General features: G+C 35.7%; 1 protein-coding gene across 4 annotated transcripts in view; it reads right to left on the bottom strand.

Moving 5' to 3' along the window:
- Nucleotides 1-27,258, bottom strand: part of BEND5 (BEN domain containing 5) — a 586,011-nt gene that overhangs the window by 337,441 nt on the left and 221,312 nt on the right. For 3 of the 4 annotated variants that reach the window (XM_040564872.1, XM_040564871.1, XM_040564873.1), the window contains one exon: nucleotides 20,039-20,133. In XM_040564872.1, the coding sequence (XP_040420806.1) occupies nucleotides 20,039-20,133 (95 nt within the window). Of the gene's footprint in view, nucleotides 1-20,038; nucleotides 20,134-25,145; nucleotides 25,164-27,258 lie in introns of those variants that run through there. The other variant, XM_040564875.1, reaches the window with a different exon arrangement.

Below are 27,258 nucleotides of genomic sequence, written 5' to 3' on the forward strand. Positions count from 1 at the left end.
AATCATGCCTATGATCTTGCATTAATCTCATTTCTTGTATTTTTATAATCTGTGTCTGCTGAATTCTCAGACAAATACTGAGACAGCATGAGCATCAAATATTTTCGATTTGGAAACATACATTCATTGCACTTCTGAAGTTTTATTCTTCATAATTGCAATCTGTCAGAACTGAGGTACCTATGCACTTTTGCACTGCAAAAAATATTAGTGAATAACTGTCTGTCTTCTGTTAGGATTGCATAGTAAATCAGAGAACAGATTAGCCAAAACAACTCTTACAATTCAGAAGACTATACTCTGCTTTCAGACACTCAAAAAATAACCAAAAGGACCTAATTAGGGCACTGTTGATTGAATTTATATGCACAGCAGTAGTGAACTGTTCATTCCCTCTACCTAAAATAAATTGAAGCTTTCACAGATTCCCAAAGCTATCTGGTCTCTAACACTTCCCATCCCAGAAGTCACTTACCCCTCCACAGTAGCAGTTTAATGTTCCCACTTCTCTTACCAACCTAGATAAGACATTCTTTTCAGCAGTTTCAGCATTTCCTACTGACAAATACCTTACTGAAGCCATTCCCAAAAAGGGTTCTACAGTTCTCCCAATTCCTCCCCAGAACCCTAGCATATTTTCTTGTTAATAATTCCTTCTGTAGATTCCCTGTAACACTCTGTACTCTTCGTTACTTTCTACCAGACTACTTGCCCCATTTTCTGCGTCTAATTCTGATGTTGCCATGGTATCATAGTAAGTATCAGAAGTAATGACTCTACAACAGTAGATCACCTTTTACTTAACTACCCTTCTACTAAAAAGGGAACAGTCTACCTCAATGAGTATTGCTCCTAATAAGCTTATTTAGAGTACTTATTTTATGCTTACAGACCAGACTCTTTTAAGTCAACATGAACTTTGCATATTAAGAACCCCAGATATCTTCTTTTGCATCTGCATTACTGAATTACACTTATGACCCAAAAGAATTAGTTAAAATATTTGCCCATTTACACTTCCTGCTTCTTTATTTGAAGTCTTCCAATAACTGAAATAATTCCCTATAAATTAATAGTGATTTCACAAATAGCCCTTTACAATAATAACCTTTTTTAAATATCATTTATTTTCCTAGAGAGAAAAACAAATTGAACTTGAAATTCATATTGCGTGGTTATCAGAAACAATCACCTAATCTCCTCACTCTTCTCTTTTGCTAGACTGTCATCAAGACTAGAAGAAGCCTATCTAGTTTGAGCTTAGTTGAGACCACATTATTAAAATGACAAGGATTTTTGCAAGGTACTGGCAAATATCTCAGGAGATCGACTGGTATTTCAAAACTTCCAACAGGCAAGGTTAAAAGCCTGGGCTGAACCAGACTTCATTATGTAATAAGCCGTCCATACAAATGAACTTCGAATAAAGCAGAAAGTCCAATTTCATGTGTGCGCTTAATGCTAAAAAGTTTATGCAAAACAAATAATTAAGAATTATTTTAGTCTTAAATGCTTCACAATGCATTAGCAGATGTTTTTAAAACAGCACATGTAAGCACACCCAAACCAACCCTGCAGGATGCAGCAACCATGCAAGTCAGCTAGGCTCCAAGAAAAGGTGGATTGCCTGAATGAGATCAAAATCTGGGTACCATGCTGCATTCATACACACACACTAAACATTTTTTCCGCTACTGTCTGTTGAAATATGAGCCTCACTGCTACTAGGAATAAGTGTTAAATGTTCCAGCAGAGAAAAAGGGAGGCATCTCAATCTTTCACAGCTGTGGTGAAACTGCTTCCAACTCACTTTTCAACTAGCCAAGCAGCTATAAGGCCACTAGTTTCATTACTAAAAGCAGCATGCTGGAAGCAAGAGAACAGATAAGCTTGGGAGAGTTTTTGAAATTATTCATGGACTTTCTACTGACAGTTTGAGTAGAACTTTTAACATTAAACAGCTTGCAGACTGAGATCATCAACAGCACATCAGCTTGTATCAACTATAATCCTTCTGCAGGTTTCAAGTTGTATGCAGTCAGCATTATTGTAGCTCAGAGTGTTTAAGGAAAAGACTAGAAATATTGAAAATACAGAAGTTGAGCACAACTCATGATTTAATTTGCTTATGGTAATCTTGTAGTGCAATACACTTTAATTCTTTGAGAGAATTATTTGTATTATTTTTTCGATTATAAAACTCAATTTTGTATCCATTAAAAAAAAAGAATGGTTAGATTTTTACCTACCATTTCTTTAGCAATGGGACACTACATGATTGACAATGCAATTACCAGTGCAAAGTTTCTGATACGCCAAGCAATACATAAAATAGAGCTCCAATATTTTTCACATACAGCACAGTGGGTTTTGTAACTTTTTCTCCATCTCCAAAGATCTTTACAGGTTTAAGACAAATTACTGTTAAGCTGGTGTTTGCAAAGAAGGGCATGAATATAAGACATTCTACCAACCCATTGCAAAGCTTTTAAATTAATGTTTCCATTACAGAAGGAGTACAGTCATATTTTAGTAAATCTTCATGAACTTTAAGGACCTTATTATTTGAAAAACAACTAATTTTTGAGGTCTAAACATACATATCTAATTTAAATCAAGGTAGTTTATGTGCATATGACATTGATGTCAACTTCTTTCTTCCCCTTTACTAACATTTTTCTCGTAAATTTGACGGGTACTTTCTGACATTTAGGAAGCTACTGAGATTTATCAGATTCAACTTCTTGTCCTGAGGTTCATCCATGTATGCCAAAAAAACCACCACTATAATTATTGTTATGCCATAACAAATCTTAATTTCACTCAGACTCAAACCTTCACTTTCATTGTTCTTTGAATAGGTTATATTTATGTTCACTTGTCTGTCATTACTGTGGGATGCATAGAACATGGCCCTCCCTTCTTTCATGTTTAAAAGGATTATACAACACTATAAGAAATGAAAAAGCACTAAAATTTATATTGTGGCCCTTACTTGGGGATAGATAAATAGGAATTAATTTTACACTCATTGAAATGCTGGCCAAAGCATCCATAAATTTCAGTAAGATGTTGATCAGAAATAGCAAACCTCATTTACAGTTTTTACTTGAAGTCAACCCCTATTAATTTGAATAAAAAGCTAGTTTATAATGACTAATCTCCTACACTTACAGACAAAACGTTCATAGCTTTGTCACTGATATAGCAGAGCACTTTGGCAATGTGTACTGTATAATCTTAAGTAAACAAATAATTTTCCTCAAGTCCTTAGTAGAATCTGTCAAGACGTATACTCTGCTGCACAGAGGTCTAACTAAACTAGGATCAAAACCTCCCATATTCACATCAGTGTAAAGTTAAATATTTGGAGAGAAATTAAACATGGACAAAGATTGAAGCTGCGGGAGTCTAGCTCCTTGTCCTTATAGGATTCTTCCTTACATCCCACTGAGCAGTATTTCATCAAGTCTTCTACATAGTGAGGCTTTACTGCTTCCCTTGCACAAATGTTCAGGCTAATGCATCTTTTTGCTGAGAATTTTTATTTCAAGCACTTGAAAGCACAAGAAAGAAATCCAGCATGAGATTTCTGGGATTCTTACGAAATTGGTTTGATAATGTATAATAATGTATAATTTCAAAGGCACAAGCATGACTCAGGGATGCCTTAGTATCTTTGCCTCTAGTTAATTACCATATTAATCTCATCTACAAGAACTTCAAGTTGTTCTTTGCATTTTCTACTTGGATGGACATAGTAGGTTTTTTTCGTTTGTTTTCCAGAACTAGGAAAAACATTTTGCTCTTGATTTCAGAGAGAATTTAGCTACCCATCATGTGATACTGCCATGGAACCTATAAAATAAATATTCAGTTTCACAAAGGCAGGTATTCTGTTTTGCGTTATGGTTCTGTTAGGACAGATTTGTTAGCATAGTTTCTTCCCTCTTCTAAAGCTTCTCCTACTATTACAAATCTTTTTTTCCTTCCTGATCTTTCTTCTCTCAGTTTTTACTGGTTTTTGTCACAGTCACTGACAAAAGTTCTCCATTTCTTTATAGAAGACAGTAAGAATCCTTGCTCTAATATGTTCCAGTAGAAGAAATCAAAGTCACAAATCCCACTGAAAAATTGTGTTCTATCAACTTGAACTCTGCTACTTATGACCAGAGCACTTGAGAACAGAAGTGTCACTTTGACAATTGTGAAATACAGACAATGCTTATCTTCGACCAAGACAGGCAACTTTTAAGACTAATAGCATTACTATTTCACCTATAAAATTAAGCATAGAATTTCCCTGTATTTTCTGAGGACGCAAGGAAAAAAGCGTGGTGTCTTGAGCAGTTGGTATAGCTGAAGAGAAGCTGCAATTTGGGGGCCCCAGATTCCAAGTGGAACCTGACAAGGGCAGAGTAGAGAGGAAGAATCACCTCCCTTTAGTTTGGCCTCAGCCTGCACATTGGTGGCATTTGAGAGGAGAAGACTATAACCAGCAAGGCACTTAAATTTGTTCTTAACTTTGACTCCAGCAAACTACTCACATTTTCAAGATTAAGCAAGTGCTTTGGTGGATTGAGATCACAATATCCCATAATATAACAGCAGAGGTAAGTAGCCTACCTTACAGTGGTGTAAATCAAAAATAACTCCAGCTAAATCCAAAGGTTTCTCCAGATTTATACTGACACAAAAACAAGTACTGACCTATTGCATTCAAAATCTCTACAGCCACTATACTCAGTTCTTTATATTGAAAGTTCATTCTTTGCTTTCTCAACAGAAATATTTATGTATTTATTCTGCATGAGGTACATTGGCTCAGAAAATCAAGTAACATTGGATTCAGCAGGCCTAAGAATTACCAAAAAAACTGTTTTAATCAGCTTAATATTTGAAGGAATTTGTAATTTTTAAAAATTACATCTGCCAAGTGAAAAAAAAGTTTATACAAGCTAATATATTTTTTTTCGGTATAACTAAGGCCTGTGGACATTGTAAATTAATATATCATTCCATGAAGAAAGACAAGCTGCATAATTAGAAAAATGTGGTCTTAAAGCAAACACATGAATTTCCACGTCTTTTTGCACATGAAAGGAGGAAAGAAAAGTAAGCAGAGAATATCTGAAGCAAGCTGGAGACATCAGATCCAGTACAAAACATGGTCTAGACCTTCCTTGGTTGTCAGTTATAACTTTACTGCAATTAGTGGAGACATCTATATATGTGGACTGAGTATAATATTGCCTAAATATACTAAAATTCTAAACAATATTGCCTTAAGGTTACCTTTTGCAAATTTTCATGTACATACTATACCTTGCCACTGTTTTCGGATGTAGACAGGTGGGTTATGGGAAACACTTGCTATTGTGTCAAGCGCTGACTACCTCCAGCCACCCTATTAACTGTTTGGAGGAACAAGTCTAATTAGCATCACAAATAATTGCCATCTGCACTTTTGTTCTAGGGTTCACAGAAAAGTTGGTTTGAAATTAATTCTAAGCTAGGAGAATTGTTTTTCCTTAATTTTTCTGCAGTTCAGAGATACAGAGGAAAGAATGCTCCTCACTCTGAAATGAATAGCAACCTCTTTATAAATTATTTTCCAGGTCATTTCACTAAGTGTTTTGCAGGTATTTGATTTCACTCCTTGACAACTCACCCAAGACTTTGAGCTGGGTTACTTGGAAGATAGGCATTGTCTTCGGTGTCCTTGAGTTTAAAAAAGAAAAGTCATTTCTCAGCCTGTGATTTTTCCCTTTTTTCTTTACAATGGCATTTTGGCCTTATTACTTATCAGAATCAGAAGCAAAATATCCATATCCTTATAAATTAGAAAATGTTTAATAAGAATGAGCTTGAACAAGTTTTTATTATAATGAAAGGATTAAGGTGCATAATAGCGTTAATATTTGGGAAAAATTAAACAAAATTGCTTTTTATCTACTGCAAACTATGTTAAATATTTAATATACTACATTATAGTGGCATCACTTCAACAAAGGGAATGGCAGCCTTTTTATTATGAACCTTCATTTGAGTTGCTCAAACTTAGTTGGAAAACTTCTGAAAACAAAATCTTACACAATGTCCAGGTTTTCTAGGTAGTTAGAACTGAGAAATGGTCCCCAGCTTTGCAGAAGTCCTATGGCAGAAAGCCCTGCAAAAAGTGAGTCTGAAGAGGTCATCTCTAGTGGGCTCTACTGACCCAGTGCATGGTTTATTTGGAAGGGAGCTCTGAGTTTAATTGTTCTGGAATTTATGGCAAGTTTCTTGCTGCCCCCTTTTTTTCTTCTTTCTTTCATGCCTGGTTATATTTTCAGACAAGTTTAAAACACAAAAAATCATGCATGCATTTTGAGGTATAGAAGGGTGATTTTTCAGAAATGTAGCAGCAGACAACTTCTGTATGAGATACAACTTCTAGCTCTCAAATTAAAATAAATGTATATAAACATTCCTTTATAAATAAAAATGTGCTAAATCCTGATAGGAGCATTAATTGCTTTTGAAAAAAATTCTGCACTGTGAAGGCCTGGAAACTTTCAAGATTTTTTAAAACTCCTAGAGAAATCTCTGAAGAAAATAAAAATAAGCAAATACCCCAAACCAAGTTGGACCTGCTTACAGCCAGGCTACATATTGGATGAAATTTTAATTTAATAATGTAACAGTGTAATACAGTAAATTTAGTAGTAGATGTTTCTTCCTTTCAGATCACTGAACTGAGAAGCAAACAGAATGAAAAAAAATCTGAGTTGCTCCAAAGCTGATCCTTACAATGACCTTGAAAAAAATCTATTATCCATTGCCTTTATCTCTCCTCCTGTAAAATGTGATAATAAACACTAGTTAAGCATTATATTTTTATCTTGGGATGGAACACAGAGTGGAAGACAATGAAATGTTACAACCACCTTGGTTAGGGCTAGCCAATCTCCTAAAATTAGCTTTCTCCACAAGCCCCACAAAAACCCAAGCAAAAATATCCTAGTCTTCAAAACATGTCAAGATCTTATTTACTATTTTTAAAGCCCCTGTTCTACCTCAGTTGACTTCCATTTTATCCCAAGGCAATTGTTTCCATCCATATACATGGACGATGAGGCTAGTAGCTATTAGACTGGATAGTACTTTCAGAGATATCACCTTCGGTTGTACAATCCAAGTGCGGTATCATCATTTAAAGCAGCAGTAATTTATCTTCCTTTACTTATTATAGAAGTCTTATTTACTGAATAAAAATAGTTTCCTCCTCTGCAATTATAAACTTCACAATTAGCTTATTATTATTGTGCAAGTGAAATGTGGCTTAAGCTTCTGAGTACAGCTGAATTCCCATATCTGTATACTATACTAGTTCTCAAGGCACTGCTTTCTGAAGCTTGTATCTTGCGTTCAAGAAAATAAAATTCGAAACAAGAAGAGTAGAAGTCAAATTGTCAAAGACAGCAGTCATTATTAGCTTCCAAATTTTCTGACTCTGGTCTACATAGCCACATTTACATCTGCCACAGGAAAATGGAAGTCAATATATTTCAACATTTTCCAGTTTTATATTCTGCAAAAGGAAGTCTGATTGACTATAACTTCAAGAACACAGCTGTTTAATGCAAAATTAAGACTGAAGATTTCCAACACTGCCTTGCAGAAAGTGAAGGTAAATGAGTATTGTTCAGTAAGTCCTAAGCTTTAAGTTTTCTCTACCATAAGTAACACAGTAAAAAGATATTTTAATACGACTTAAAGCATTTTTTTAAAACTGTTTAAGCTCAACTTTGATAACTATTGTGCTAAGTGTCAGAGGATTGTTATATTTTAAATTGTTTATAAAATGACATTTACACAAAAACACAAAACATAAATGTTTGGATACCAGCTTAAGAAGTGAGTAGGGAGTGCATTTGGAAAGTAGAATTCAAAATATCTGTACTTAAAGGTTAATGTTAAACATTTCAATAAGTAGCTTTTCTTGAGGCATTAGTGACCATTAACTTCTCATGCATGTGTCTCATGCTGTCAGGCAGAATATATTAGTGATACTTGTAAATGTCTGTGAATATATACACCACCTGTGCATCATCTATAAAGTATCCCAGCTTCACTTACCAGAAATCTTTCTAAGCCTTAATCCACATTTTTGGTGGCTTGAAGAGAAATATCTTTTATTAATTATATGTTAAATTAAAGCTATAAAAGCCTTTGTTTCTGCTAGTGCAGGATTGTCAGTTGATGCATTTTCTCATTGCACTGTACTTTTAAAGAATTAAAACCTTAAAAGAAAATTTATGACAACTTTTAGGTTTGAACCTAAACATGTCTACCAGCTTTTAAAACAATAAATAAATAAAACCTTTTGGTTTCAACTGTAAATATTAAGGTGCTGAAACAACAACATTTCTGCTGTCCAAATTTACAAACATGAAATCCCCCTTTCAAGAAAAACAAAACAAACAGCAGAAAAGTCCTCTGAAATGTAACCATGCAATTTCACTGAATCACTCTTTCCCATGTGCACACAGTGCTTTGAGTATCCTGACGTTTTGGTAGAGAACAGTTTTCCTCAACTGCAGAATTTCAGGGAAAGCCACACAGTGGCAGTACTGGGAATGTAAATGTATGCTCTATTGTGAAGCAAGATAAGAGCCTTTTAAGAACTAAAATACAGTTTCCTATGCATGGTTACAGTTAAGTTCACTGTTACTTTATATAGAAGACATCCTGGTTTCTATGGCTCTAAGACTGGAAGAAAACCATGCAGTCAACATGTAATTTATTTCCTTCTGTAATTTTAGTATCAAGAGTCCTCAGACAGTTAGTCACACGTTTCACTCTGGGCTACTATTTTCTCTGCATTTTTATCCAGTCTTTCATTTCCTCCCTTCAGATATGTTTTTGAAGCCCAGCCTTACTGTAAACTTGGAATTCTTTGCCAAAATAAAAGTAAACAAACTGAAGCATCCCCCACACACAAACACACACACCCCAGATATTCATGAATCATCTAGCTTATTGGTTTCTATACTTTCATAGTACACAGATGCACATTGAAGAGTATTAGAAATGACAAATCCAGAACACTCTGTTCATTTTCATGGTACTGGGAGACTCTCGTCAAAGAACACCAGCCACACAGATCACAGATACTAACTTCTAAAGTATGGGTATCTCACATCAGGGTGAGTGAGGGAATACTTACAATAAATCTGTAAGAACTCTCAGTAGATCACAGTTACAGAAATAGAAAAACGCAATGACTGACTCCTACACACTGCTTTGAGACATTTTTCAAATACTGATATGCACATTACCCTGTACACCTAGGTTCTTTACTGGCAGACCTGCAGCTTAGCATTCTGTTTCAGACTGATGTACAAACTTCAAGACCCGTGCTTACTAAGAGATAATGGCAGGAAAGCAGGGTTATCTCTCTTAAGTACTCTCAAAAGCAAAGCTACTTGTGCTTTCTTCTGATGCCTGGTGGTTTTTTATTCACATACCTTTGTGCTCTGAGTAAAAAGTTTAAGTTTGCAATTGCACAACAGTGCAAGTTACAAACAGCTTTCCTCCAGGTGATCATTTGGTGACCATTCACATTACAATATCATGAAAGGACAAGATTGAGTGTATTTAATCGTCTGAAAGCCAATGTGCTCTGCAGACAAAGGTAATGGTTACCATAACCACATATGCACAAGGAGTTTGACATACAGTACTACAACACAAAACTAATTTATTTTTACAAAAGACGAAACTGTTAATAATCATCTGCCCATTTATATCCATGACTCCCACCTAAATCAATTCCTTCATTTCACTTGGTGAACAAACAATATATCCTCTAATTGATTTATCCTTTTAGAAAAAAATATCAGATTTCTGACCACAGGGTTAATACGCAGTGAATCAGAGTACACTTCCTTCCCTGCTTACCTTGACTTACTTTGTATTTAGTTATAGAAGCTTCTCCTGAAGGTGAAGCCTTGACAGCACCTGCAGCTGTACTATTACCCTTGCTGAGTCACTTCTCAAGTTCACAAATCTCATGAACCATTTTACAAGTATGATTTGTACCCCAATCCCTTCCACCAGCACTTCCAGGACAATGGCTATCCCTCATGAAAGCCCAGAGAATTGTGCTCCTGGATTATTAAAAAAATCTATACACAAACATATGTATCCTGCTTCATCGCACTGAATGATATTTGAAAAACAATAAGAGCATAAAACAGTACAGTGGAGTAGCAAATGGGAAAAATTTCTTTTCCTTATGAAAGTTAAATTATTGTCTCACTGCTTGTCTTAAAGCTATGAGGTACTGGTGCTTTTTAACTATGCTAAGAAAAATATTAGGAGAGGATTTTATCTAATATTAAAAGGCATGACAAACTACTTTAGCTTGGATATTCCTCAATTTCTTACTATGGTGAATTCACCCTTTCAAGTTGAATCTCTTTTTATCTTGAGATCTAATGGCCTTTCCTATAAATTTGCTGAAGGGTATCCCATTTCCAATAAACTGTTTTGCAAAATTCTTTGTAGAATAAGAACAATCTTATATATATATATATATGCACCTGGAAAAGGCTGAACAATAGTGAAGTTTTAAATAAAAGGCTAACACAGTTTTCTTCCTGAATCTCAATAGCAATTCCCAATTAATTTGTGAAGTTCCTAATTCCACCATTTGAACTCACTGAGCCCAACTACCCAGTGCAATTCCCTAACAAATTTACATTTAATCACTAATAGTTTAATTCTTGAACTGCTTATTGACACTTGTTTTGCCATAGTTTGTGTTGTTTTAGGACAATATTTTTGTTACTGTGCTTCTTGTGACGCGATTCCCTCAGCCGCAGTGCCTGCGTGCAGATGGTGGCAGAGCGAACACCCCACAATGCACTTACACACCTGCAGGTGCCTCAGAAAGAACAGGCATGACAGCAAATCCTGAGCTGTCTTGCCACCCACATCCACCATCTCATCTCCAGACTTGGCAGCATTAAGGACTGGCTTAATAGGTGGCAGCATAAGGGAACCAAGTGGAAAAAAAGGAGGGGAGAAGCACTCTGAAATTGGGAGAGACAGCCTGAACAGTGCAAGAGGGGAGCATGGACAGCTCCTGAGGGAAGATGGGCAGGGCTGGTCCTGCCACAGCCAGGTCTCACCCAGGCCCCCTTGGCCTAGCTCTTCAACAGGGCAGTCCAGCTGAAATACATGCTACACAGCTTCATTTAAATAGTTTGGTTTACTTGGATTTGGTAGCTGGAGAAACAACATTACGGTCAGTGCAAACAGAGCACACCAACATGTCCATCTCCCATCTGTAGCACACAAGATAGATGCAAGCATCTTTTTTCGTGTCTTTGTTGTATTACTTCTAAGATTCATGAACATTCATTGGTGTCACTTAAATGTGTGCTTTCTGGTTTTGTTTTTATTTTTAAAAGGAAACAGAGGAGCCCTGTCCTCCCCTTGCACAGTAGCACAGCATTTCTTCCCAAAGAAAATGCAAAGCAGTTTTGCAGCCACAGCTCCCAGCCATAGCAGGGGACCACAGCATCTTAATCTGTTGATTATGTTATCTGGGACATCTGTTTTCTCAACTGGGTCATCACCTTTGTTTTAGTGCTCCCATTTGACAAAAATATATGAACAGGAAGATTTTTCCTAGCAGCATTCTATCACCATAAGAATTGGTTCTGAGAACACAACAGCAAGGGTACCTGAGATGCAGGGGAACACACACACACACACGGGGAACACTTGCTAGGTTAATATAGTGAAGCAGGAAGACAAAGTTTCACTTTCAAGCTAGAATTCAATAATCCTGCTTGAAGCAGTTCAAAAAAAAATGTTTTAACTGCTGCTTCAGTGTCTAGAGATGCGGGAAAGATCGTTATCATTAAATTTTAATTCTTTCTAGCCAATGGCACACAAAAAAAGTTAATTCATAAATTAACCTAGGTAACCACAGCATAAAAAATAAAGTTTTTTATTTTGGTTCTATATACCACTTTCAAAACACGAGACAAAATTCAGGACATAGCACCTAATATTTAACATTTTTCTTGCATTACAACTGACTTACTCATTTACTTCTTTTTCTACCATTCTCAATTTCCACAGTACATCAGAAACATCTGTCTTATTTTCCATCACATTAAGAGAAATTGAATCCATTATTTTGGCTTTTATCATGGTACAACAAATATCAGGTGAGATATCTCACTCATCAGAAATTCCCAATTAACAGTTCCCATTACCCCTTCCTCTGTATTAATTGTTTTTTCATAGAAAGTGAATGAAAAACAAGGTAAGGATTCAAACATTTAAAAATACTAGGTTGGACGTTTCAGCCCTAATTTTTCCTAACATTTTATTTCTGATATATTATCCTACATATAAGAATATCCTATGCTTTTTTGTTATATGTAAATTTAGCAGTACTATTTATTTCTTAAAATATGTGAAAGATCTTTGAAGTTGCAAGGCTTGAAGTTTGGCAAGGAAAGCCAAAATTTAACCTGACTGCTGTGTCCTGGTGCAGTCTAAATTATTGTCATGATTGTTAAATTCAACTTGTCTAGCACTCTTCAGACCGTTAAAACATTCTTAAAGAGATGTTACATTTTCTGATTACAGTTTTTGGCTCTTATTTGTATAGCCTTGTGTTAACAGTCTGATTTTCAAGTACATTTCTTGGTGATACTCAGCTTTGTATGTGTAGGGCTCTTACTACTAAGTCCTTATGGCTGATAAATGCCATTCTTAACTGAGGTGATTTTCATTCTGCGCTGCTCCATTAGTTCAAAGCACAAAATTGCAATGAAAAGCTGCAGTGTCCTCTTGGTAGTTTGACTCTGCTTTGAGTTCACTGCTGCCCATATTTGTCTAACTTACAAACTTATTTGGGGGGAAAGCACCTCAATTTTATGCCCTTTTTTTTTTTTTTTGAAAACATTCCAAAGTTAGGGTCTCAGTTTTGTGAACACTTTTCATGCAGTCAGTTCTACTAAATGCCCATCACCTGAGAAAAAACAATGACCAGTTTCAGAATGAGATCCAGTGCACAGCTTTTGGTCATATTTTGCAGCCATTAAACTCAATTCCATGGACTGTAATGGAAAAAAACTACAGTTCAGTTGTTTTAAACTGCCACAAATCCTCCCAGCTGCAAGGTTCATTGTGATTTGCACTGGGGGTGGGGGAAACTATTTTCAGGCAACAGCATCTTTTGAGATTTTTAATTTCCCTTCAATATACCAGTAATTAAGTATTTATAGATGACAAAAATGCACCTAGCAGGAATAGACCTATTTGTTTCCTATGTGCTTCAAACCTTTCATGAATAAAGTAGTACCAAGGGTAACCTTTCATGAATACAACCTTAGGGATCACAGAGTGCCCTCAATCAATGCAGGGAACTCATGTTGACAGAGTATATGGGAAACAGATTGAGGTATTAAAGCACATAGCCTCTGGTGTTTTAGATGTAAATACTATAAACATCAAATATTTAGACTCTTATGTAAGCTGTATGTCATTTTTTAAACAGTTACTGCATGGAATAAATCTTTAAGGATGGAATTTTCAGAAGTGCTCAGTATTGGCCTAACTTTGCTCTTACTGAAATCAATCAAAATTTTCACAACTTTGGAAGAAGGCTTTGTCTATTTATATGTTTCCATGGCACTAAGCACAATGAGTCTTGATCCTGACTGGGGCCTTTGGACTCTGCTGTAATCTAAATAAATTGATTTATAGGAGATCAGTCAGATAAATGATGAGGAAACACACAAAACATCAAGGGTTTTTAAACGATGGGTTAACAGTAATTTGGAGCTTCTTCCTTATTTTCTTTGAATCTTAATATTCATTTGCTTCTTTTATATTGATCTAATTTCCTTGTTGTTAATTTTCCCCAATATAATTCTATGCAGCTTAAATTTCCAGTAAAATATCTGGTCGATAAAATGTAACTTACTTTCTTGCCGTAGACTACTCCAATTTAGTTTACACAATAAACACATTAGTGTGGGGATCCAGTTCATACCTTGTGTCAGCAGAATATAACCTCTCATCTATTTCCACAAAAGCTGTTGCTGATAAGAGAGATATGTAACTTGCTTTATATACCCAGGAATAAGTACTTTTGCTGGATTGGAAGAGAGAAGGAAGCATTGCCTTTTGTGTTTATAGATTGGTTGGGTCTCTTTTGTTATTTTACAATATACACACAAACATTAATTTACCCACGGATTGACTTCAGAGGCAGTTATTTTACTTTCATATACATGCCAACCTCAAAACTACCTGAAAACACCTTGTTGTCTTTCAAAGAGCTGCAGTAAGACCAAGACAAAATGCCTCCAACTTATCAAAGTGGGATTTTAAGTGGTCAGTACTGCAATCTCTTTTTCCCTATTTTCTCCAAGTAAATGTTACAGACTATTGAAATTGAGCCTGTGGTTCCACAAACAATTCTCTAGGCGTCTTTCTAGCAGCTGGTATCCTCATTCCCTTGACACTGCTCCAATCACTTATTTCCACCTACCTCTGCTCCTCCAGTTGCGCCCATACAGCTCAATCTATGATGAACTAGACCAAGACTAAACCTTCTTTCTCTTCTTTGAAATAAGACTTTAAACAGAACCAGCTCCCAACATAACAACCCTTCACAGAACTACACCAGGACAGTGGAGGAAGTTTCTTAGTGACCAGGTCGGCACCAGGCAAAACCAGGCAAAAACACAAGCCTATGTATTTTTGGGGAAATATTTCTGAAACTCCAAAAGCATTCCTACCAGATCCCTCAGAGAGAAGAAAAATAAAAAGCACACATTGCATTATAAATTGGCAAAGGCACAAATTTCCAGAGAGCAGCCAAGGTTGTAAAATAGGCAAAGGAGGAAACCGGGTAGTGGCAACAGCATGTTCTTCTTTACCTAAATTCAGGTTGATGTTATCACTAACCTTGGCACACTATACATCTTATAGTAAGCACTACTAGTCTTTCAGATTAGCAAGCCATATATATATAGTGCTTTATTCTCAAACTGTTTCACCACAAATGACAGCTCATTTCACAAACAGCTTATCTTATGGCTAAAGATATATAAATACATACTAAAAATGCTGCTGGAAGTCTCTGAATGTATAATGCAGCCTGGTAGACATGGTAGTGATTGTAGCACTGCATTGTAGACAAATGTTAAAGAAACTTGGCAAGAATCAACACAATTTAGCTACTCAAAATTCAGATTTTCTCAGTCTTGTCCCCTTCTGATGAATGGAACATATGGGAGTATTGTTCATAAAACTTGCTTTGCTTTTCTCTGTGTCTACCAAAATTCCTCATCATGACAATATTTACCAGATACATATAGATTCAAATTTGAATTAATTACCTAAAAGTTTTTCTGTACTCCCAGGTTTACTGGAAAAGAAAAACACTACAGAAGCAATGTGTTGTGAGTATTTAACAGTAGATGTTATAGCAACAGAGGTAGCAGAGTACTTGCTGGCAAAGGCAGCTATCCAGTTAAAACCATCAATGCTGAATGAGATGAAAGACAGAAAAGAAAGCGACTGCTTTGCCAAGAAGCAGTTTGAAATATGACATTATAAACAATACACATGTAAATCTACACATAAATCCTCTCTTGTATACTGAAGGCTCTGTAATATTTTAGCTAACATTTTTGCTTACATACAAACATTTGCTGAAGTACAACATCACAAGTGCAGAACAGCCTTTAACCTTGTGTTCATCCATTCAAGAACCATGTTATTTATTATCCTTTATCCCTTAATTATGGGGACCTCACCTACTGCTCTCTGCTCATTTGAAATGCAGAATAAAATACAATGGATGTCTGAAGACTTAACAGGTGTCAACCAGATATTTGCCAGCTACTGCTACTATTCTACTGGGAGGAGTTGCTGTTCTATAAATACTAATTAGAGTTTTGCACATGATCTTGCTGAAATACCTAAGGTGATGAGTGGCCAGTTGTTACTTTTAAAAGATTAGCACAATTTGAAAAACTAATGTCCCCAATGAGGCAATGCTCACACTGAATAATCAAGAGTTATAGCTGTTCTCTGCCCAAAGGGAATATTTGCTCACTTCATCATTTGGAAAATCTGCTGCCTCTTGAACAAGTCACTCTTCTATTTCACTTTGAGAAAGTTGTAAAACTTCGCAGAATCAATATATGGTACAGTATATGTACTTAAGTGGTCTTCCACTGCCATGCCCACATGGCAGGCTTACTAATAGCTTCCAGGGATGGAGTTTTTAGTGTGAAATGATTAAGAAACCGCAACCAAAGTAAGTCATGCTTGAAAGAAGCATAAAAAAAAGGATTACACTAGAACTGTATTAGCATAATAAAAATTTAATGTCATCTAATTCATCTCCCCTCAAATTCTTCATCTCCACAAAATGAACCAAAAAAGACCCAAACAAAACAGGTCTCTGTCACATTCAGTTTATATATTTGTAGTAGTCATTAGCAAGAAAAAAAAAAATCTGTGTAATACTTCCAAATGGCCAGATACTAAGAAAAAGTGCTAAGTGACTACATGCAGCCCATTCCACTGGCTTGAAATAAAACTGAGTTTTGTCTTGAAAAAAAACTGATGTAACATGTATGACAATACTGCATTTCTATGTATGAGCTACGATTCAGTGCAGTAAGATCTGACTGATGTAACTGACAACCCCATACTATTTAATGTCAACACAGTATGTCCAAAAAAAAACCACAGGAAAATGGGAAGAGGGATTCAGAAATCAACTTCTTATTTTTTGCCTCTATCCCTCTGGGAATGAATATTCAGTAAAACCATCACTGTGTATGTGGAATATAGATATCTTTTCAATCAAATTTTCTGGTTTTCTTTTTAAAAAATAATCTATTTCTTTACCATGAAATCTGTTTTTTCCTTATCGTTCAGCATACTGCTTCCTCTTTTTAAGTAGCTCATTACCAGAAATGTTTGCCCTTACTTCAAAAGAGAAGAATATGTCAACACCAGAACATCTGTGTCCACATAGAGTGCTTTGATGACAGTGATATACTCCATTTACATCAGTAACACTGAGTTGAACCTTGATGCTGACTGCATTTAAAAAGATCTTACCCTACAGGGCAAGAGAACACAGGTCAAAAATGTTGATCTGTGTTTGACACACACTCTATTTCAAGAGCACTTGGCAGTGATTTGTTCCAGAGTCAAGAATCAAACTCACAAAATGTTGCAAAGCTTGGAGCCATGCTTACATGAACACATTCAAAACAAAGATTAAAATTCACAGTCCCTGGAGGCCAATCTACTTCTGATACACAGGGCTTTTCAAGCTGTATGGCCAAATTCTATCCTGAATACAGTGGGGACTTATTTAAATCAGAGGTGCATAACACTGCTCAAACATGAAAAGAAGAATAGACACATCCTAAAACTTAAACCTGATTGTATTTAAAAAGTGTGGAATAGCTGTGTGTGACACAGCACTGCTTCGGTCAGCATGGCTAGGGGGCAGGTGGGAGAATTTCAGTATGGATCACATGCCTCCACAGGCAGGCACAATAATGATGAGTTCCTCAAATATTTAGTGCAGGAGAGTTCAGAGATGAAGGACAGAACATTGTAGAGCCTGACTTCTCGTAGTTTTTGTTTCTTTAAACGTGATTTTAAAATTCATTGTGTTTCCTCATCTTCCCATAATTAATATATAATTTTCTAATTTAATTACATTATACCCGTAGACTACTATGTGGATTTAAAACTTAATATAAGGTGAAGAGTTTCAAGTGTTAGCCTTCTTTCCACATTCTGAATCCTGAGTATCCTCACGTAAAACTCAGGACTTTTACAGCAGTGAACAGTTCAGTATTGCTTACTAGACTAATTTATACAAAGTGCCAAATAGGACCAAATCTATGCAGCCAGATGTTGCCTTACTCACATTCAAGGACCACAACTACCTGTACGCTGTATTAAAAACTGCAAGTACTTGGAAGTCCCATTTCATTTCAGCAAACAGAGAAGCAAAAAAATTTTATTTACAGTTTTCCCTGGAACAACCATGGAAACAGATACAGAAGTAATTGCAAAAGGCATTATCCAAGTGGAAGACAGCTTTAATAGAAAACGCATATCCAAAAAATAATGCATGTGTTTTCCCACTTGGAAAAATATACATATAACTCCCTATTAACATCAAGACAAAATTAAACTGAGGACACACCAAGCATGACTGAGGCCCCTGATAATAGCATGAATTATGCACACCTTCAAAGTTCAGAACAACGCTTTCATACATGGACTAATAGAAAAAATAAAATATGTATTTTAATATAAACGATTTTTTAAAGAAATAAATTAGATCTAGGATTCTGAAACAGAACTAAAACTAAAGTATGTTGTAGCCACATAAAAGGAAGCTTCTCGGCACCTGCTGACTACACTGTGCCTGGCTCCAGGCATGCTATTCATTCTTCACTTTCACAGAAGCAAATACACCCCCTAAAAAGTATAAGTACAAAAATAAAATAGGCTTCCTGGGAAGTGGAAGGGAAATTGGTTTTTAATAGTGAACAAGCCTATATGTTCTAAGGGGGAAAAAAAAAAAGCCCATTTTGCATTGTTTTGTAAGATTTACACTTTAATTTGAAAACCAAAATAAGGCATAAAATTGTATGAAAGCAATATCTGATTTATAGATAAACTTAACACACAATATACTTAGCTGCAAAATAACAGACCTCAGTGAGAGAAGGAAGAGGTCTGAAAGATGATTAAAGTACTCCTGATAAATAGTGCCCTGAAATGCCCCCAAAAGATTTTGCCCCCAAAAGATTTTTCTGAAGTTAAACAGTAAACACAATTAACATGACTTTTGCTACAAAAACGCTAAACACACTGGATTTTTTTAAATTAATTTTCAATGTTATTACATTCTCCTATTGAGCTAGAATTGACTCCATCTACTAACTGTATTCTGAGATAGTTTTTCTCTCCAAATGACCTTACCATCTGGTTGAAAAGACAGGCAGCCATATCTTTTGTCCAGACAAATAGGAAGCGATACAATAAAAGTGATTTATGACCACCAGAATTAAGACTATGTGGATGGAAATTTTGTGATAGTTCAAGGTATTTAAAAAGATAAGTTTATAAGGCTCAGATTATTTGGAGATTGATTAAATGTATTATTAATTAACCAATAAAGAGTAGCAGCTGCAAAGGCTTACCAGAATACTTACTGTACCTTACGGCCTAACCTCACTATCCATACTCAAACAAACCTAGCTAAAGACAAATTATATAATTCGTGGGAGTCCTGCATGCATTAGGAGTCATTAGATTTACATATTATTACTCACAGCAGACATTTCATCACAGTTTGAGAAAATGTACCATCTATATACTTTCATATGTGCATGAATTTGTGTTGTACATACTGTGTAACTTATGACCAGTTGTTTGGCCTTCAGGTATCTTAGAATATAAAACAGACCAGAGACTGCTCATTCACATGAGGTCAACTCAGATGGCAAAGCTCACATTCTTCCTTTTAACTCTGACCTCCCCAAAACAGGGGGGACCAAATCCAAATAGCCAATAGTCCATCTCCCAGAGTGCTTGCAGACATTACCTTGCAAGCTGAAACAAGCCAAACTGGCCAGGGACTGTGCTAACGGATGGTGAGGGTGTCGCTAAACAGCAATTTGGCTCAAGCCCCAACTGTTCAGTTCGCTCCAATGTCATGCTTCAGTCATGCTACTTGTCAAAAGGTGCTACAACACACCATCCACAGCAAAACTGAAAGGAACCTCCAGAGTTCACCCAGTCCACACACTCCACAGAGACCTTGTCCTTTGATGCCACTGGTGCATCAAAGTACATTCCTATTCTTACCAAAAGCTGCACCTGAGCCAGAAGGTCTTTGCTACAAAACAGTCCCAAGTAAAACATGCTTTTCTCCTAATAGCAAGCCTTTGAAAGAATAACTTACCATTTTGGTCTGCTTGTGGATTTCACCATTGGAGCCATTCCATCTCTGTAAAGGCTTTTTGTTTTGCTGAAGTTGACAACATTGAAAATTACCCTCTAAAAAAAAAAAGGTCAGGTATAAGTTATGAAATACGTATATATACTTATGCATACTGCATGTCAGCTGCATAAAAAACATACAGAAAATATATGGAATAGACATGTATCTTATGCTTCAAGGTACTTTTAGTCTCAGTAGATCTCATAACAGATACCATGTCTGTTCCCAGTATTTTGATAGTCCATGTTGTTTTACAGCAGTAATGTATATGGAACATATATTTTGAATTTAGTATGCTGGCTTTCCAATAGGAATCCTAGCCAAACAAAGAGATAGGTTACTCAGATTTGAAAACAGAAATTAAGTCCAGTTTGCTGCAGTTAATGTAAGAGGTTGGTGGAAATCTGAGGGACAGGAAAATGGTGCTCATGAAAAGCTTCCAACTGCTTCATCTCTTAAAGCTTCTTAGTTACCTCTTTCTACCTGCTTAGACCTCACAAAGCAGCAGGAAAAATAACATCTGATTTTCTTTCACCAAAGAAAATATATTTCTCTTCATGCCCCCTGACAAAAGGAGAAATTTTCTTCTGCAGAAACTGTACAGTATACTTATACACCAGAAATTGCACATAGCCATCATATGTTTGAATATCATAGATAAGAAAAAGGCACAATTCTGATCTTAGCAAACACTGGTAACTTTAGTTAGTGGAGTCTGTAGCTGGTATTTAACAGTTCAAAGGAAGAGAAAAATCTAGATCCTTACTGGTAATGGACTTACACCAAAAGTAGATTCATGCTGAGAGAAGAACAGACAAAACCTTATTCCTTACATCTGTCTGCTGTAAATCATTTTATGCAGAATTACTTTTGCTGTTTCTGTTAAGAAAGTCTAGGTGGGACCCAGTTCATTTCATCTATTAACTTTAGAGATATTGAATCCATTATACCTGGTTTCTCATATAGTTCTGATATCCAACATTAATGTAAACAGAAAAACTAGAACATGAACACTGAATTCATTTTCATAGATCATAGAATCGTTGAGTTTGTTTGATACAATGTTCTAGGATATACTAATACATTCCATTTGTATCTCTCTCACTAATCTGTTTTCCACTGGTATCAGTGAAGACTGCTAAAAATTATATTTGTCCCTGCATTTTCACACATTTTTTTAAAATGAACTATTATAAACATTTACACTGTTAAATAATGGTTCATGAGAAGACTGAGAATTAAACGGCCCTTCTTGGAATCAAGAAATTTGACCGAAGTAACAAAATTGAATTAAGCTTGCATATGTAAAGTTTCACAAAACAAATCTGGGACTTCCAGCCAATGTGTTCGACAACAGCATATTAAAACTTAAGTGAAAGCAACCAGTAGAAGAACATTAACAGGTGCCAGGTACAGTTACATTTGTATGTGGGGCAGATAAGAATCCAGCAACTATATAGCTTTAATTAAGCATCTCTGTACTTGAGAAAAATTAAGAAGAGGTGAAGGTTTGTAAATGGAAGAACAACTGCTACATATGCAACTCTGCAAATTAGTCAGACAAATCTAATAATCTGTAGGTTTCACTGGAATTGACTCAAAATGTATGAAGATGAGAAAAACACCCTCTTAAAGCTGTGATTCAATTTTGAATCAACTTTAATGAGCAAGCTACATACCTGTGCACATGAGTTTTCATGTATTTAGCAGCATTTTGAGTTTTCTAAGGGTTATGAGATTGGTTTAGTTTTTGTAACTCTTGATGTACGCATGCACTTGACTTACAGAACTCTATATTTGTTATTGTATGTATTTAGATGTTGCTTATTTGATGAAATATACATCTTGAGAGGTCTCTGGTTATTTTCCATTTTATGTTTACAATGCATGGCTTTAAGTTGGATACTTATATTTAGATCTATATATAAATGCATGAATTTCATAATACACATGGAATCATTTTTCTGTATTAGAATGCTGAATTTTTCCTGTTACTTAACTCTGTTCATATTTGTGAAAACAAATTAAGTTGCAACACATTGGTTTGTTAATCTTGATGTTTGCACAGGGTGAATGAAACAAAAAAGATCTCCAAACCATTTGCCTTAAACTTTGGATGGAATCATGCCACTGTTAGAAAGAGAAAAGTTGCTAATTTTGTTACATACTGAGTCAGAGCAGACAGCTGGTAGAGAATGTTCGTATTCCAATCAAGCTTATTTTGTATAATGAGCTCAGCAATGTACACAACTGGGTAAGCAACATATATAAAAACAAAAATATGCAGCTCATTTAACAAAGCACTACAGATTATAACATTTCAACCACTCATGTTCACCACAGAGTAAGCATTAGCAATGCATTGCGTTTCTCTCAGCATGGTATAGTTAGATGGCAGAACCAAAAATTTAACAGCACAGAACAGACTTTATCAACACACACCACTAAAGTAATAAAGCACACAAACTGAAGTGCTCAAATAAGCAGCTGAACTCAGTCAAGTATTCCTGGTGATAGTTAAAGTAGTCCATGCAGCTCAGTCAGTGAAGTGTGCAAAAATGTAATGACTACAGTATACACACCTCAGCCAGAAAAAAATATGCTGCTTGCTCAATAAGGTATGCAAACATCTTTGACCCGAATGCTATAATAAAAGTTTGTGATACAGTAAGCAAACATTTGCTGAACAAATCTACGTTTTAGTCTAATTTTTGTCTATAGAGACATTCTTAACATGCCAGTTATAAACTGTTAAGAGCAACAACGCCAGATATACACTATGTACATTGAAACACTCTTTCCCAAGAAAATATTCACCCTGTACTTTTTCATGAATTATAGAGACTTAATATGTGACATTTAATGAACAATATAATTTAGGTGCTAAACATAAAAAAAATAAAAATAAAAAGATTTTTTTTTTTTTTAAAGAAGTGTGAAGTTAATAAAATAACACTAGATGAAACGTGCTTATAAATTCCCCAGAAATTGCTCTGGTCTCCAGAGTACCAATCCAGAGAAAAATTATAAAGAAATTTACAATAAAAATACTTCCTTGTATTCACTTTACAGCATAAAAATACCACTAAAAGAAGCAATATACTAACTTACGCTGTACCAAAAACAATAATTACGTGATTTCACTTCAGTTATACTGTATTTTCAATCTACAGCATCATTCTGACAAATGGTTGCAACTCCTGGGTAGGTGGAACAAGCACAATGCAGAAAAGCCTCCCAGGATACTGCCAAGTACAACCAAACCATTTGGTGGCATGCAGCAGGTTGTACTGAAGGCATAGCAGCATGAACATATCTGCTGCAGTCTCAGGCTGTGTGCATGGATTGTCAGGTCCGATACAGCTGTTGAAGAACATGAGACTGCACAGATACATTATGCCTACTGAAAGAAGGAAGATGTCCTCTTTCCGTAACACCTGCACTAAGTATTTTGGAGGTATCTTTCAGCTAAAGTCACTAAGACAGAAAAAAGAAGACTTGGTCTTGCCTTTGCCTTAACATTTACTGATGAAATGTTCTTTTCCCAGTAGACCTTTGAAAAGTTATTTCAGGAATTAAAAACAATCAGGTGTTAAGGGATGCTCTGTGCTTTTTATTTTAGCATGAGGGAGATAAAGACAAACCTTGAACACAAACAGAAAAGATGGCTAAAGAATATCACACATGTTCTCATTACCAGAAGTATGCAAAATTTCCTGACTACAGTTGGAAGAAGCTGCTGATTTTTTTTTTTTTGGGGGGGGAGGGGGGGTTGCGGGGGGAATAGCACACCTCAGTATGGTTCTGGATCAGAGCTGAAAGCGTTAGGCATGGATGGTCATATTGGACATTGTATTCCAACAGGTCCATGTAAACATTAAAGTAAAGGCGAAACTTAAAAGTTCATTGTAAATCACTCATTCTGGCAGGTTTTCCATCTGAACCTACCAACTGAAGCAGATCTCCAACAGACCAGTCATCCCTTCACCAAAGGGTAAGTGCCTTCCCCCAGGAGAAGGTTGCCCTTGGTACTTTTAAAAAAACTGCCAAGTTGATTTTTGTATGATTTTCCCTAGTAAACTGATCAGGAATAACGGCGTTGCTGTGGTTGACATTATAAGAAGAAATCAAACAAACCAAAGAACACCACAAAATTCAGCCTGAGGGAGACACCTGGCACAGAAAATTTCACATCAAATTGTTACAAATATGAGAAATTATAACTAATTGGAAACAGAGTTCATAATAGGAAGCATTAAGCATTCTTTGTATTTAAGTAACACACTTTAAGGACTATATATTTTGATGTTAATAACACGTCAATGCACAGGACAATGCTGCATGCTACAAGTGTAACGTAACTTTCCCTATAGGCTGACAAAGCACATAAGGACTGAGAATTCAAAGTCAGACAGGAACAATTTCATCATTTAACCAACCAAAGTGAGCTGGACATGAAGTAACAATGTTGAGACCTTTCAGCAGAAACCAAGTATGACCTCTTGCACTCTGAACGAGCATTAAAGATCCAGAGATCCCAGATACCATGGGGCTTTACTTCACTTTCACCAATTGATTTCCTCTCCTGTCATTTTTATATTATTTTTTTTTAAACATACTATGGTGTTTGGGGAATTCCTGAAATCTGCAATGTTTTGTGAGCTAGGACATCCTTTATTTTTTCTCTCTCTTATTTTTTTAATCTCCTTCCTCTTTCTTTTATAACTGCAAGTTTTCCTCCCTTGTAAGGGCATATCTACTTCAGAATTATATTCTATTAAAATAATAATAACAAAACCACAAGTCAAACAGATGAACTTCTCAAGCTAGCCCCATGAGTTGTGAGATTTTGACTCACTATTCCTGAATGCGAGAAACTAACAACATCAGATTACTGTCTTCTCACAAAAAAAAAGGGCAGCACTTCTGTATTTGCATCAGGAGGTCTTGGGGATCTTTCATGACAAAGCACCTTATATAAAGTTAATATAATAATTATACTAGAGGGACTCCAAAATAGAGAAGGAAAAAAAAACAAAACAAAACAAAACAAAGCAAAAAACATTACCTACACTTACTATAGATGCTGAAGAACACAAATGATACAACTATCAAGCCTCGTGCGAAATCCACAATGAAGATTTACAAAGGTTACTTTCATAGCCTTTTTAAATTTAAATCATTCATTACCGCTAACATTTTAAAATAACCCATACTTTCTTCTTCCTTTTGCAGAATATATATCATTTCAAAATAGAAAAGCTTTTAACATTGATAGCATTCAGCTTTTTTTTCTTTTCAGTTAAGGAGTCTTCAAAACCTGCTGGTTCTCAGAAGGAGAAAATAAATACTCACCTACTGAGGGAGGATGTTAGGGACCATCTAGAGCTCCACCAGACTCACTAATCAGTTGCACCTGTGTCTTGTTAACTGGAAATTGTCAAGTCCTTGTAAAATAACACAGTCTTATGAAAGTGATGCAGAAAATGGCTTACAGATTGTGAATTATAGGATTTTTTCCTTTGGTAGAGGTCCTCATTTAGTTACTTAGAGAAATGCTATGTTACAAAGAGCAACATGAAAAGACTCAAAGGATTTTACTGCAGTAAAACCTTTGATATACTGTTCTGACAAATATAAAATTTGCTTATCATTGTATTTGTCTGTGTATTTCAGATATTCCTTATAGCACTTAAGCCCACACACACAAATGTAACACCTGTATATGGAAGTAATTCACGTGCATAATGTCACTGTTCATATTAGTCTTACCTCATCTAGGTCTGGGGAAGAGGATATTGTGCAGATGGTCATCTTCTATCAGAAAGCTTTCAAAGGGATCTCAGGAGAAATTACTCTTCCCTGTTTAGTGTTATTCCGTGTGTTTATTTAGTGTTATACCCCTAATCTGGCTTCTCTGCATGGTATGTCAAACCTAAATATTGGGCAAGAGGGCAAGAGTCACTCAAAGTGATGAAGTGAGTCACCATTCAACATATCTTAGGAAAATGGCAAATTTTTTATTCAGCACCCCTCCCCAGCAACAGAAGTCATCTTTCTAGTAATGTTTTTACTTTCATCTGAACATTGATAATCTGAAGCTTTCAGCTGAAAACTCAAAATGTCTATTTAGAAAGCCAGCAGTGGTGTGATTAGACCAACTTGGGTTGTTTGCTCCCTTGGGCCAAAATCTCTGAAAAAATTGCAATTCTGTCACAAGACTTACATTGCATCGTGTTGATTCATCAAAAAGAAAATAGTAAGGGCCTTGATAGGGCATATAACCAGGCTACAGAGCTGAAAACAGATTTGAAGTTGAAAGCTTCTTTCCAAACTTCTTCCACTCTTTTTTTTTAACAAAAGGCCAAAATATGTGAAAAAAATAAAAATAAAAATAAAAATAAGGTATCTTTATTTAATCAGCTCTGAGAGAAAAAAAATACTTTTCATTTTCTTCTCTTTTCATATATGCACAATCTTTAGACAAAGAACCACTTCTAGTTACATTTCTAGCAAATTGTAGTGCTGCAGGAATATGTAATCAACATTTTATCTGATATTTGACTGGACAGCTGAGCCCTGTTGGTCCTGTCATTGACTTTCAGTATATACGGGTATTTTCAGGAATCAGTTGAAATAGAAAATCAGGAAACAGTCTTTCACTGAGACTTTCTAAACCTGCTATCTTATTTCCTAATGTATTCCATGCCGTGCAGCAACCATTGCCAGATGACATTTGAAGTATAGTCATGTATTAAACTCTTTCTACATAATTACAGAAGCTATCCGTGTTTAGGTTCCATACTCTTTTCAGTCAATATTATGGCTGCAGGTGGATAGTAACAGCTGGCTGTTCTGGAACGTTTGCAAAATTTGCTGATATCTTACATCCCTCAAGAGGAAGCACCTGAAAAGACTTAAGTTTTCCTTTTCCTAGTAGAATTTTTTTATCCAGTGAGAAGAAATTCTGCGAAGTTTGGTAGGATTTTAAATAATAATTAAATACTTTCAGTGATAAAAAAAAAAAAAAAAAAAAGGACAATGCTATCAATAAAATATTTTCACAAAAATATTTTCACAATTTTCACAGGAGGCTTCAAAACAACAAGACCAGCCTGGAAAAAGGGAACAGGAGCAGAAATAGCCACTGCGTCATGGTTATAGGGAACCACTGTTTTTAA

This window comes from Cygnus olor, chromosome 8, assembly GCF_009769625.2.
Source record: "Cygnus olor isolate bCygOlo1 chromosome 8, bCygOlo1.pri.v2, whole genome shotgun sequence".
NCBI classification, from domain to species: domain Eukaryota; kingdom Metazoa; phylum Chordata; class Aves; order Anseriformes; family Anatidae; genus Cygnus; species Cygnus olor.